The sequence below is a fragment of the Sminthopsis crassicaudata genome, chromosome 4 (assembly GCF_048593235.1).
Source record: "Sminthopsis crassicaudata isolate SCR6 chromosome 4, ASM4859323v1, whole genome shotgun sequence".
Taxonomy (NCBI): domain Eukaryota; kingdom Metazoa; phylum Chordata; class Mammalia; order Dasyuromorphia; family Dasyuridae; genus Sminthopsis; species Sminthopsis crassicaudata.
In genome coordinates, this window is record NC_133620.1 from 238,330,674 (window position 1) to 238,345,169 (window position 14,496).

At 34.1% G+C, this 14,496-nt stretch overlaps 1 protein-coding gene across 2 annotated transcripts in view; it reads left to right on the forward strand.

Annotated features, from left to right (window-relative positions):
- The window catches only part of FILIP1 (filamin A interacting protein 1), a 260,412-nt gene that overhangs the window by 158,281 nt on the left and 87,635 nt on the right, over positions 1-14,496 (forward strand). For both annotated transcript variants that reach the window (XM_074310476.1, XM_074310477.1), the window contains exons 3-4: positions 9,200-9,373; positions 11,104-11,282. In XM_074310476.1, the coding sequence (XP_074166577.1) occupies positions 9,200-9,373; positions 11,104-11,282 (353 nt within the window). The remainder of the gene's footprint in view (positions 1-9,199; positions 9,374-11,103; positions 11,283-14,496) is intronic.

Sequence of the window (14,496 nt, forward strand, 5' to 3'; positions counted from 1 at the left end):
GAACTCAGCAGCTGTTGCACTATTAATAAACCCAAGTGGGTTAAAAAAAAAAAAAAAAAAAAAAAAAAAGCAGAAGTCATAAAAAAAATGTCCATGGTCTGACAGCTATTCTCCAACTCATTAATTACAGAAAAACTATGACTTTGCATTTTGATCTTTTGTGATACTAAGATTTCATTTTTAAAAATCAGAATTATCCTGGCACTATCCTTAGAACTGGAATAGACCACAAAAAATCATTTAATCTTTTTCTTACATTTTACACAGGAGGAAATCAAGTCTCAGAAAGCTTGAATGGATGACTTGCCCAAGATTCTGTTTACTGTAGTGTTAGAAAACCAATTCTGGAAATCAAAAGTACACTCTCAGATTAGTGGTTTAATGGAGGAATTTCTTTCATATGATATCACTTGGTTTGAATTTTGCTGAAAGTTCTCATGAGGTCACACGGGAGAGAACAGTCTCAAATCAACAGGCTCCAATTTTGTTCTTCATGCTCTAAAAGCTGTTCCTAGTATCTCTGTAGTTCAAGTTAGAGTTCTGGAGTAACCCAAAGAAAATCATTATTCCTAAAGTCCCATTACCCCAAATGGCTGGGGGCCTTCATCTGGAATGCTAGTGAGGCACTCAGGCTGTTGTTCATTTGTTATCTCTCAAGTTCACTATATGATCCATCCATCTAATAATAATAATAGGATTGGTTGATTTGGTTCTTAGACAAAGGAGACTTTTGCTAAGAGATCCTCCTTCTGGTAATGTGGATTCCCCCCGTCTGCTTTTTTTTTTTTTTTTTTTTTTACTTTGTTGGCTTTAGCCATAACCATGGAAACATAAAATCTTATTTCTGACATTAAGTCTTTTCTATATTCTTTGATTTCTAACTTGTCCCTGAACATATCTCAACTTGAGCCAGTTGAAGAAATAAGAATATAAAATGTGACTAGAAATCTGGGGAGGTTGATGCTAAGTTTTTTCCCCAAAATTCTACTCATGGGGGAAGCTAGATGGGCATGGTGGATAGAGCATCAGTGCTTGAGTTAAGAGAATCTGGGTTCATATCTGGTCTCAGACATTTAATACTTACTAGTTGTGTGGCTGGGCAAATCACTTAATCCCAACTGCCTTTCAAAAACAAAACAAAATAAAACAAAAACAAATCAAAACTCAAAATTCTACTCATTTTATTGTTAGCTAAAATATTTAAACTAAACCCAAAAAGTTACTATGAACTAAGTTTAATAAGCAGACATGATTTTAAAAAAATCAAAGTTTAAGATATAATTAAACACCTCTCTAATCCTTAAATGCTACCAATTAATTTATAATCTGAATCTTGTCTTATTCTCTCTATATCATGGTAGAAAAAAGTGACAGTGGTCCCTGGGTAGAAAGTATTCCCAGATATTAGCATCTGGGGCTAAACTCCAACTATTCCATCTTAGTTATAGTTTCGATGGGTCATCCATATCTGGAATATTTGGCAAGGTTCTTATATCTAGATTTCAAATAGTTCATGAAAGAGGTAGAGAATATCTTATAATAAGATAATTGAAATTATGAAAGAATGAAAAGTATGGCATATAAGGACAGATTAAAAAATTAAGTCAAAAATATATAAATTGAAAAACCAGATAATCAAAATCTGTAAGATTATGAAAGGTGTGAAGAAGGTCTATATGGACTAGTTCATTAAGTCTCCGAGTACTAGAAATTAGATAGCACATATAGAAGTTGGAAGGCTATTTGGAACAAAGGAAATATTCTTTTGCACAGAGAGCAATAAACTTGTGAAATGTATTAGCCCAAGAAGGAATACAGGTTGGAACTTGAACACATTAAAGGAAGACTTAATTTAAACCATTGATCAATTAATAATAATTTATTAAATGCCTACTATGCATCAGGCATTCCACTAGGTGATGGGGATATAGTGACAAATATGAAATGTCCCTGCCCTCAAGGAGCTTACAGTCTTTCAAATAACAGTAATGTGTTAGAAAGAAATCTAGATTGAGAATCAGAATATGTTTTAAGTCCCACATCTACCCCTTTTTCCCTATGTGATATTGGGCATGAATATACATATTGGACCTTGGTTTCTGTAAAAATCATATAACTTTCAAGGGATACTTGTTCAAAATTCAATTGTCATAGATTCCAAATGAGTTATTAAGAACACATATGATGTGTGGGAAAGGGAATAATGTGCCTCTTATCTTGAATTACAGTGCCAAAGAGATCAGCCATACTTTTATATAATTCAATCTTTATTGCCTCTGTAAGAAACAGATTAATAGGCAGGATGACCCTAGTTTGTCCCACTTAGAGTGTTATTATTTCATTACATTCTAAAAAAAACAAAAAAATAGTAAAAGATGTTGGGAAAGTATTTATCTAAATTGGTTATGAACTAAAACAACCTTGGAAGTTAGTTGTTAGAAAAAAAAATCCATCTTATTAAAACTTCTTATCTGGCTGACAGCTCTATTGAGTGCTACCCATGCTGGGAATGACATAGCAATGAAGTATTGGATAGCCTGAAAAAGGGATTAGAATTTTATTTTAACATCCACCTGTCTAATCACTGGAAGGCTTGATCCAATTTCTTTCATATTTGAAACTCAGAGAAACACTAGCAGAGTGTATGGGACTTTGCTCCTGGGTACTGTCATGAGAGTGGTATATTTCCCTCATAATAACAATCATCTCTCATCTTGAAGTTTTCCATCAGCATGTGCCACAATCACCTTCTGAGTTACCATTTCTAGGATCTCTTCGCCATGGCACTCTTCTTCTAACTTCTTTGTATTCTTGTACTACTTCCCCCAACAATGAATACTATTCATCTTTCTTCTATCCTCTACCTGAGCCCAATCCCTGCCAAATGCTTTTGACCCATATTTAAAAAATGTTTGGATATTAGGACATATAATCCTGGCCCAGTTAGCATGAATTTTAAATATCACCTACTGCATTATATATTACAGTAATATGCTTGAGACCCTTACAATTTCCTTGACTCTCACCAAGTATCAAGCTCTTTTTCAGAATGTCACAAAGAAGAATTACAGCATAGAAATGATCCTCCTGTGAAAGTTTCTTTGGCTGTCTAGACAAAATGTAACAAATCTAGAATATGTACAAAGTGAGGGAAAAACTCTACAATTCTTATACTCTCCTGGGCTCAATATTCTAAGTTTATTCAGAGGCTAGCATTAGTAGGCAGGCATTGGCAACACAAGGGAAGTATATGGTCATTTCAACTCTAGCTCTGTTGGCAGATGTGCCTACAAGCTATTTATAAGGACTTTAAACAGAGATTGAGACAAGAATAAAAATAGAAATATATGTCTGATATTTAACTGTCTATACAGTTTAGGGTTTACTTCCTCTTTTGTGCTAAAATTATAGGGACTACAGATGAGCACATTCACTAGTCAGAAAGTAAGAAGAGTCCTCAAATATTAAAAGATGCTTGAATGCCAAAGAGGAAGACAAATTGTGTGGTATGGTAGAGAACCCACATCAGAGCCAGCAGAGATCTAGGTTCAAGTCTTGATATCAACATTTAATGGTTATATGACCTAGGTCAAGTCAACCTCTTAGCATCCAAGGAAACTCTCTAAGATTATACATTGCACAGCAAGTGCTGACCTGCTTTTATAGTTTTTTATGCCAATGAAACCACAGGTCTAATCCGTATTCTATAATCTTCTGTTGTTGGTCAGTTGTTTCAGTCATGTCCAATTCTTCATGACCTCATTTGGGGTTTTCTTGGCAAAGATACTAGAATGGCTTGCTATTTTCTTCTTTAGCTAATTTTTATAGATGAAGAAATTGAAGTAAACAAAGGAAAGTGACTTGTCCAGAGTCACTCAGCTAATAAGTATCTGAAGGCAAATTTGATTTTAGATCTTCCTGAGTCCAAATCTAGCACTTTGTCCTCTGTGCCATCTTATTGCCTTTTCTTTTCTGAGTTATAAACCCAGCTTTCATTTAGGGGTATACTAGTAATAATATAAAAATCTTTTCTCCAGATTTCAGGATTTTTATCTGTAAAATAGACTTGACTTTAATGATTTCAAGTGGAAGTTTTAACCACCAGATGGCATGAGAATCATCAAGTTGTAGAGAAACTTAAAGCCAGACAGATGAGTTTGCATTTTTATGCTTGAGACAAGAGAGAGCACTGGAGGATTAAGCAAAAACGTGACAAGGAAAAATCTATTATTTATGAAGATTATTTATTTGGGTATTTCTCATGGGGAGAGGTTGGAGAGATAAAAGATTGGCAAAGCTATTACAATAGTCTGGGTAAACAGTAGTAAAATTAAGTGGTATAAAGTGACTCAATGGGTTCAGCCCAATTGGGGATTTCTCCTCAATGACTAGGACTCAGCAAGGTATGATCATTAACAAAATAAGAGGGCAAAGGACTTCAATGTAGAGAATATTACAGAGTTGATCTGATTCACTATAGGATTGAGATAAGGAAAGATAGAGAATGTACCCAATACCATGATGAAGCCCAGGAAAAAGATAAAGGATGGAAGGATTAGAAATCATGGTGAGAATGAAAAACCAGCTTAGGGAATCATAAAGGCAGAATGAAAAATGGAATGAAAAAAAGATTATGGTCAGGTAAATGAATCTCAGCATTCATTAATGTGGAAATGGAATCCTTGTGAATGATAGCAAAATAAAGAGGATGGACATGTGTCACTTTATCTCCTCTGATAGGAGTTGTTATTCAGTAGTGTCCGATTCTTTGTGACCTTGTGGATCATAAAATGCCTATGTTGTTCATTGGATTTTATTGGAGTGGTTTCCCATTTCCTTCTCCAGTGAATTACAGCAAACAGAACTAAATGACTTGCCCAATATCACACATCTAGAAGGGGATTGATGCCAGATTTGAACTTAGGTATTCCTAACTCCAGGTCCAGTACTCTATTCACTGACCACCCAGCTTCCTTGTGATCATATTAAGGGAAAGGAATTAATTATGAATCAATAAACCAGATTTCAAAGGAGTGTCCACAGAGGTAGAAAGAAAAAATGGAAAAGAGAAGAACTATGGAAATCAACAAGATTATGTCCAGGATGAAGGGGTCATCAGCATTGTCAAAGGCTAAAAGAGTCCAAGATGATGGATAAAAGTTCCTTGGATCACTTGCAATACTGAAAACACTTTCAGTAGAGTGGTGGGGTCAGATTGTAAGAGTTTAGGAAGTAAGTTGATACTGATGAGAACTGAAGGTAGGAGTGTCAGCAATAATAATGGTTGAGAAGTCACATGATTAATTTGTGACCAAAGAAGAATTAGAGATCATTAGTGATCACAAAATAGAAATTTTTGATTATATCAAATTAAAAGGCTTTTGTACAAACAAAACTAATGCAGAAAAGATTAGAAGGGAAGCAATAAACTGGGAAAACATTTTTCCAGTCAAAGATTCTGATAAAGGCCTCGTTTCCAAAATATATAGAGAATTGACTCTAATTTATAAGAAATTAAGCCATTCTCCAATTGATAAATGGTCAAAGGATATGAACAGATAATTTTCGGATGAAGAAATGGAAACTATTTCTAGCCATATGAAAAGATGCTCCAAATCATTATTAACTAGAGAAGTGCAAATTAAGACAACTCTGAGATACCACTATGCATCTCTGAGATTGGCTAGGATGAAAGGAAAAGATAATGCTGAATGTTGGAGGGGATGTGGGAAAAGTGGGACACTGATATATTGTTGGTAGAATTGTGAATGCAGCCAACCATTCTGGAGAGCAATTTGGAACTATGCTCAAAAAGTTATCAAACTGTACCAGTATTAGTACTGGGCTTATATACCAAAGAAATCTTAAAGAAGGGAAAGGGAAATGTATGTGCAAAATGTTTGTGGCAGCCCTTTTTGTAGTGGTTAGAAACTGGAAATTGAATGGATACTCATCAATTGGAGAATAAATTGTGGTATATGAATATTATGGAATATTATTGTTCTGTAAGAAATGACCAGCAGGATGATTTCAGAAAGGCCTAGAGAGACTTACATGAACTGATGCTGAGTGAAATGAGCAGGACCAGGAGATCATTATATACTTCAAGAATAATACTATATAATAAACAATTCTAATGGATGTGACTCTTCAACAATGAGATGAACCAAATCAGTTCCATTTGTTCAATAATGAAGAGAACCAGCTACACCCAGCGAAAGAACTATGGGAAATGAGTGTGAACCACAACGTAGCATTTCTACTCCCTCTGTTTTTGTCTGCTTGCATTTTTTATTTCCTTCTCAGGTTATTTTTACCTTATTTCTAAGTCTGATTTTTCTTGTGCAGCAAAATAACTGGATGGATTTGTATGAATATGTATACCTATATTGTATTTAACATATTTAACATGTATTGGTCTATCTGCCATTTGGGGGAGAGAGTGGGGGGAAGGAGGGGAAAAGTTGGAATAGAAGGTTTTGCAAGGGTCAGTGTTGAAAAATTACCCATGCATATAGCTTGTAAATAAAAAGTATAATAAAAAATTAAAAAAAAGAAAAGTCACATGATCAAGGATGCCATTAATTCAATACAGAATGCAACTATAAATACTATTCACTATAAATAGTGAAGCATGAAATAGAAAGTAATAGAAAGAACACGTAACTTAGGACCAGAAGCTCTGAGTTTGAATCCTCTCTGTGTCTTTTTCTAGCTATTTGAGTCTGGGCAAGCCATTTCACTTCTTCAGGTCCATGTTTCCTTACATGCAACATGAAGATGTTAAACTAGATGCTGTCTTATACTAGCTCTAGAGACCTGATTTCAAATCACAGACCTTTACTACCTTCATAATCTCAGCACTTAAGCTCTGAAGTCTCCAGTTTCCTTATTTGTAAAATGAGAAGGTTGGATCAGATAGTCTCTGAAATCCCTTCCCAGTTCTTCATCTATGATTCTATGATCATACCAGCTCCAAAATTCAATGATTGTATGAAATGTATGTCATTAGAGAGGTATGGGAGTAGGGATGGTTCAGACCTACAATCTGTCAGGGAAAGCAGCTCATAATACATTCTCTATTGACAGTGGCTTCAGAGTTATTATGTTCATATAACAAGATAGCTACATGTTAGGACCCATAACAAAATACTTAAAAGAAATATTTAAATTTTTTGTCATGTTGGCCTTAGTCACCATTGCATAAAAGCTATAAATCTTAAAGTTTTCACAAAATATTCGGTAAGAATTCAGCAAATTGTGTGAGAAGACAGCCAGTAGACCTCATCATTCTCCTTTAAGGTAATTGAGTTTATAGATGAGGAATGATTTTCTAAGGTCATTGGGTAAGTGACCCAGTCACTTAGGGGAAACTGCAAAAATATTTTTGATCTTTCACATGAATCCCTAGAAAACATGTAGGAAAGTACACATATTTGAAGGAGAGAATTGGAGTCAAAATTTTGGGGAAAATTTCTTATAATGTATAAAATATAATTAGTGACCCTGGAGGAGTCTTGATGTAGTAGGTCTATTCACTCTAGGAATTTCTCAACTGATTATAAAAGTGCAACATGTTGAGCTGGTCATAAAAGTGCAATATAAGGGAGGGAGAAAAATTCGGAACACAAGGTTTTTGCAGGGGTGAATGCAGAAAACTTCTTTTGCCTAGATTTTGAAAATAAAAAATTTATTATTAAAAATAATAAAAGTGCAATATGTTGAGCTATGGTCACTAACTTCTTGTTTTTCTTAGTCATTGTCTGCAATCTCCATAACTTAATCATACCCAATAACTTTTAACCATGGTCACTTGCCATTGAGATATAGGACTGTTGCTCTGGACCAGAAATTTCCAGGAAGTAGGAAAAATTTCCAAGGAGTCTCTCTTTTTTTTTCCCCCTAAAAAAGCTTTACCAACAGACTTGTTTGTTTATCTAACAGATTAAAAAGTATCTGTGCCAAACATCCAATCTTTTTGTTGGATTCATTTCAATCATTTTAGTCACCTCTTACTCTTTGTGAACCCATTTGGAGTTTTCTTGACAAAGATATTGAAGCAGTTTGCCATTTGCTTCTCCAACTCATTTTACAGCTGTGGAAACTGAGGCAAAGAAGATGAAGTGACTTTCCATGGATCACACAGTTAATAAATGTTTGAGGCCAGATTTGAACTCAGGTTGCCTGGACTCCAGATCTGACACTCTATCCATCCTACCACTTAGCTGCTCCTCTCCTAACCCATCCAAATCTCAGCAATTGAGACAATCCTTATTCTCAAGGAACTCAAATTTTAATGAGAGAAAATAACACGTGGGAGAGTTCAACTATTATTGTTTGTTTTAGTCATTTTTAGTTGTATCCAACTGATTTTTTATGATCCCTTTTTGGAGTTTCACTGGCAAAAATACTGGAGTGGTTTGCTATTCCCAGCTTATTTTACAGATGGGAAACTGAGGCAAACAAGATTAAGGGACTGACCTACGGTCATACAGCTAGTGAATATTTGAGACTGGATTTGAATTCAAATCTTCCTGTCTTCAGACCTGATACTCATCTACTGTGTCACCTATCTGCCCATCTAACCCTTACATTTCACTACTGGTATGAAACTCAAAAGAGCCTCATATTATGTACTATGTATATTTTCACTCATATTTCAGTAGCAAAATGAATCAGTTGAGGAAAATGGGAAATTGCTAATCTGACAGGAAGTTGTAGCAAACTGAGCTAATTCCAAATGAAATTAAAGCAAAGAGTAGAGGAATGGCTGACTGGAGAATTTTCAGTATCAGCTTGCAAATACTGTGCTGAGAATATAAATAGAAAACTATGATTTGTCCATTGACCTCAAAATACACTAAAACTGGATAATTGTTGCAGGACAAGTCCCACCCCCTCCTTGATTTATCATCTCCCAGACAAAAGCAATTTCTGCGCAGTTTAATATTAGCACAGATCCTCTTATGCTTGAATGCTTCCTAGCAACCTAATGTGGAATATCTGCTTGTTAATCTTCTTTTGGCAAACATCTATCAGAATTCATGGTAAAATGAGAGAGAGCAATGCTCAGTAAATTTTCCAAACACCCAGATGCAATGAAGGCTGATATGATAAGCAGTGTCTCTTTAGCAAGTTTTGAGTATAATCCAGGTTGCTACCTTGCTAATTATACTTCCCTTTAATATACTTCCCACAGGCCAGGGAAGATGTGATCCACATGCTGAAGACAGAAAAAACCAAACCTGAAGTTTTAGAGGCTCATTATGGATCTGCAGCACCAGAGAATGTCCTTCGGATTCTGCACAGAGATGCCATCCTGGCCCAGGAAAAATCCATAGGAGAAGATGTGTATGAGAAACCAATTTCAGAGGTAATGATGATGAGGATGAGGATGATGATGATGATGATGAATGGTGGTGGTGGTGGTGGTAGAGACATACAGAGTCATCTGGGATGGGGTTATTAGAATGGGTAATTTTAAAATTTCTTTTTACAGATTTTAGTTAAAAAAAAAACAAGTCAAACATTCTTAATTTAATTCCTTAGTAAAGAATTGAGTGGGAGCATGTAGAATTGATAGAGAGCTAGTTCCAGAATTCAGAAGAACCTGAGTTCAATAGCATACTTGCTTTGTGGCAGTAGGAAGTCATTTAGGCAACTCTCCAAAACAAAGAGAGTCAGAACATGTACAGATTTGAATTTGTAAAGTGAGTTCCTTAACCCGAAGCTACAATGATGAAATCACAAGTGAGATCAAAAAATACATAAATAATACAAGATTAAGGTAACATCATTTGTGGAAAATAAAACCCAATTTTATCACAAGGATTTGAGGAAGTATTTCAAAATGACAATCTTTTCCCCTTCCCCACTTTGCTTTGCAATTTCCTTTTTATGGGATTATTATATCTGGGCTAGATCCCTTAGTTTCATATAGCCTGTTACTCCTAAACAAGTGATGATGGGGATAAAAATAAAATGCTAAGTGCTGGTCAATTTTAGTGTTGAGTTTACCTGACTGTCATTGAATTGGCAGAAAAACATTTTAATGAACTTTATCATTTGGGTAAGGTGGTTTCAAAGTTTCTATGTGATTAACTTCTGTAGCATTCCTGTCATAAGTAGAGTCTGATCATGAATTGTTAAAATAAGATGGAAACCTATATAATTAAAACAAAATCCAAGGCCTTTAAGTTAAAAAGATATGTCTTAGGGCTTTAATCCATTATTTCCAATAGAATAACATTAGAAGACATTATTTCTTGGTGATGAGTTCTTACCATGAACTTTAGACCTGAGTTAAATAGTAAAGAATTAAGTAACAAATCAAAGAGATTTCTGAGATATTAATTTAGGGAGGGGAACTGAAAAAAAAATACACTTTTTTTGGCCAAATTTCTGATTTAATCAAAATAAGGAGCTGCTGCTAAAGAAACTCCCCAATTCAATGAAGACAAACATCTTCTTTGCAGATTAGGAAAATTGCTGGAGATGACATGCCTAGGTACATAGACACATAGTCCATAGGTTTTAGGTGCAAACTGGAACCCAAACTTTCCTGACTTTAGGGACATTGTTCTACTACATGCTGCCTTTTATAAAAGATATAACAAATAAGACATAGCCCTTTCATTTAAGCTATGTTCTAGGCTGTCAGTATGGAAGTTGAGAGAAAATAGATTGCTTCAGAGAGGTTTTATAACATAATTATTGGTTGATAATCTCATAATTTTAAACTGCTATAGTTAAGGAAAAAATGCTTAGTGCTACTTGTTTAAAGAATTGTAATCATTTAATTCAAACAATGAAACTCATTTAAATAGATATTCAATTTTCAAGGATTCCATAGGCTAACCTAAATTGTGGCCATCCACAAATCCAGAAGGATTTTTTAAAAATTATACTTCAAGATTCTTCTTATAATGAATGAAGTTTATTCAAGTGTAAGATGAGGAACTTATAAACTAATGGAATTCCATTGGAGATTGAATAAATGATAATTTAGGAGAAGAAAGACAAAAATTCTTGAGTTTGCTTTTTCTTGACTTAATTACTTGAGAAATACAAACATTAAGATCTTCCACTCCTTTGCCTACTCAGCTGGACAGGCTTGAAGAAAAACAAAGAGAAACTTATCGGCGCATGTTGGAACAGCTTCTGTTAGCAGAAAAGTGCCACAGGCGCACTGTTTATGAGCTAGAAAACGAAAAGCACAAGCATACAGATTACATGAACAAAAGTGATGACTTCACCAATCTCCTGGAGCAGGAACGTGAAAGGTAACTCTGTCTTCCTTTCTCATATGACAATTGAATCCATTTCTAAGGTTCTAAAAAGTGTGGAACCAAATAGTTTTTGAATGGCAATCTTAGTAAGTCACTTTAATGCCACTTTTACCTATTGGTTCCTTCTATATATGTACACTCTGGACACTATGCCTCCCAAAGGTACTTGTAATTATAGAACATGAGTTTAAATTATTGCCTCTGATGGAATAAGGAGAGGTCTATTTCAGTGATGATTATGTATATATATATAGTTGGGGAAATGCCCTGCCAATACAAACTATCCACAAAGATAGTGAAAAAAAAATTATATGGTTAGAGAAGACCTTTGGAGGACATCAACTTGAGTTAGATTTTTAAGGCTTTTGAATTTATTATATATCAGTTGAATTGATATCCTTTTTTTCTTCTATGCATAGAAATCTAATGAATGAAAAAAGCAATATCTTAAATTTATTGGGGAATTGATTCTTTAAAAATTTTAGAAGGACTCTATTGCTTCCTAAGGACAATCAAGGCAACATGGCAACTTATTACTTGACTGAATAGAAAGTATTTAATTATGATCCTGAATCAAAACTACCCACTTAATTTTCTACAATTTGTGAAACTCATGGAAGTTCTTGACCTTTATTTCCATTACTAGCAGGTATTCTCAAAGAGGTAGTGAAGATTTCTATCTTTACCTCATTTGAATCAGTTGCCTATAAAATGAAAACTTTCTCATTTTTCTATACTAGAAGTTCTTACTTTTGGGGGGCATAGGTTAAGGACTCCTTTGGCAATGCAATGAAGCCTATAGATCATTTCTCAGAATAACATTTTTTAAAAATAAAATAAAATACATATGATTACAAAGGAAGCCATTCATATCGAAATATAATTCTCAACATATAAAAACAAGTTTAAAATGTAATATATCGAACAGAACATCTAATAACTAAAGTATTTTGAGGTTATAATGAGCATGAAGGGAATTTTGAGTTATTTGTAAAAACTGTATTGTGTTATGAAAAACCTGGAATTTTTGTTAATGACAAAGACAATGACATTGCTAACACAATGATGATTTTGTTGCCTACATTCATTATTGAGATAAATTTCACTTAGGAATTAGTGAAAATAAATGTCTAATTTTTGTTTCCCATCTAAATTCATGGGTTCCCTAAAATCTACCAATGGACTTTAAGTTAACAATTTCTATTTTTAGCCATTTCTAGTCTGCTTTCTTCTATACCACATAAGCTTACAAGATATTTGAAGAAAGTAGCAAGACCTTTGCTTTTCCCATTAAAATTAGCAGACTTGGGTAAATGACATGTGAAGGTAGAGAAAAAAAATGACATGATGATGGCTGCATCGCTGATTATGATTTTAAAAAATTGATCTGGGGCAAGAGCAGAGGATTAGAGATGGGCAAATGTTGCTTTTGACACACATACAAAAAGAAGAGTCTTCAAATTATAGGCAAATTAATTTGACTTCTATTCCTGACCTAGTTTTAAACAGAACTATTAAGTGGATTTAAGGAAAAAAATTTATTTTCTGTTTCAAATTTTCTCTCATTCTATTCTTTCACTCTTTGAGAAGGCAAGAAATATAATATTCAGTATACATATGAAATCATCAAAAACATATTTCCACATTAGTTATGTTGCAAGAAAAAAAGTGCAAGAGAAATAAAGTGAAAAAATATATTTTAATCTGCAATCAGTATTCATTGGTTTTCTCTCTGGAGATAGCACTTTTTAGCAAGAGTCTTTTGGCATTATCATGGATCATTGTAATGATAAGAGTACCCAAGTCTCTCACAGTAAATTACTTTTATACTATTGCTGTTACTGTATACAGTATTATGATTCTACTTACTTTGTATCAAATCAAATAAGTCTTCTCAGATTTTTCTGAAACCTTTTCCTTCATCATTCCTTACAAAATAATATTCTGTCACAATCATATATCATAACTTGTTCAAATACTCTCCATTTGATGGACATTTAAGGGGATGGTTTCTGGGCATTTTGAAAGGCAATAAATGATTAGTGTTTATCAAGAATAGTTCATACAATACATTTTCTTTAGGGTTTCTTCCAGTTCTAAATATTATAAGTCAGGTAGTTCATATATAACATTTTCTGTTTACAGATGAGAGAATTGAGGCTTACAAATAAATGACTTGACCACTATTACAAGGCTAGTTGGTAGAAGAGCTGGGAGTTAAAGTTAAGCCTTTTTTTTTAGTATTAAACAATACCTTCTCCCTAAAGATTGAAAAATGGGCATTAGGCATAAAAGATAATGAAGGCTTTTTGTTTTTAAGGGGATAGGTCAGTCTTGGCTGACAAATCTCATGTCCTTTTTTTGACATGGTTATCTGATTAAAAAATCCAGGGAATGGTACTATGTACACAACATATATCATACCTAGACTTAAGCAAGGGAACTGGCAAAGTTTCTTATGAGATATTTGTGGGCATGATGGAGAAATAGGATCAAGATGGTGATAAGGTTAATTGGGTTCAGAACTGATTAAGTAAACACAATTCAAGCCATAAACCCAAAGAAGAGTAATGATTAATAGATTAAAAGAAGAAAGTCTCCAGTTGAGTACCCCATATTAGCCATATTCTGTTTAAAATTTTTATTATTGACTTAGATTGGCATATTTATCGATTAAATTGAACTAGGATACAAAAATATCTTGAAAAGCTTGAAAATGTGCCATATTTAATAAGATGAAATTTAGTGATAGGAATAGACAATTAATTTGTGTTTCCAGAAAAGGTAAGAAAAAAGCATAACTTCAAAGAAAGATGAGCAAGATGATGAAGATATGCTGAAGGAACTGAGAATGGATAAGCTAAAGTAGAGAATTAGGGAAGGTGTGATAGCTGTTTTCAAGTTTTTTTGAAGGCCTGTCATATGGAAGAGGGATTTGACATGTTCTTCTTTTCCAAGAAGTGAGAGTAGTGGGTGGAAATTGAAGAGAAAATGATTTCATTTCTTGTTAATATGATTCTTGGCTTAATTCTGTCTCTGTTAAATATATTGGGAGACAACTGTCACGTGGTTTAAAATACAAATTAGGTAATTGGGAGTGATGCAGAGTTTGAGTCAGCCAGCAGGTGGTGTTCTACTTGAACTCTTCTTTCCATCACCTGCCCATCTGTTGATGTTTAACATTCTAATAGGTTGCAATACCCCCAGT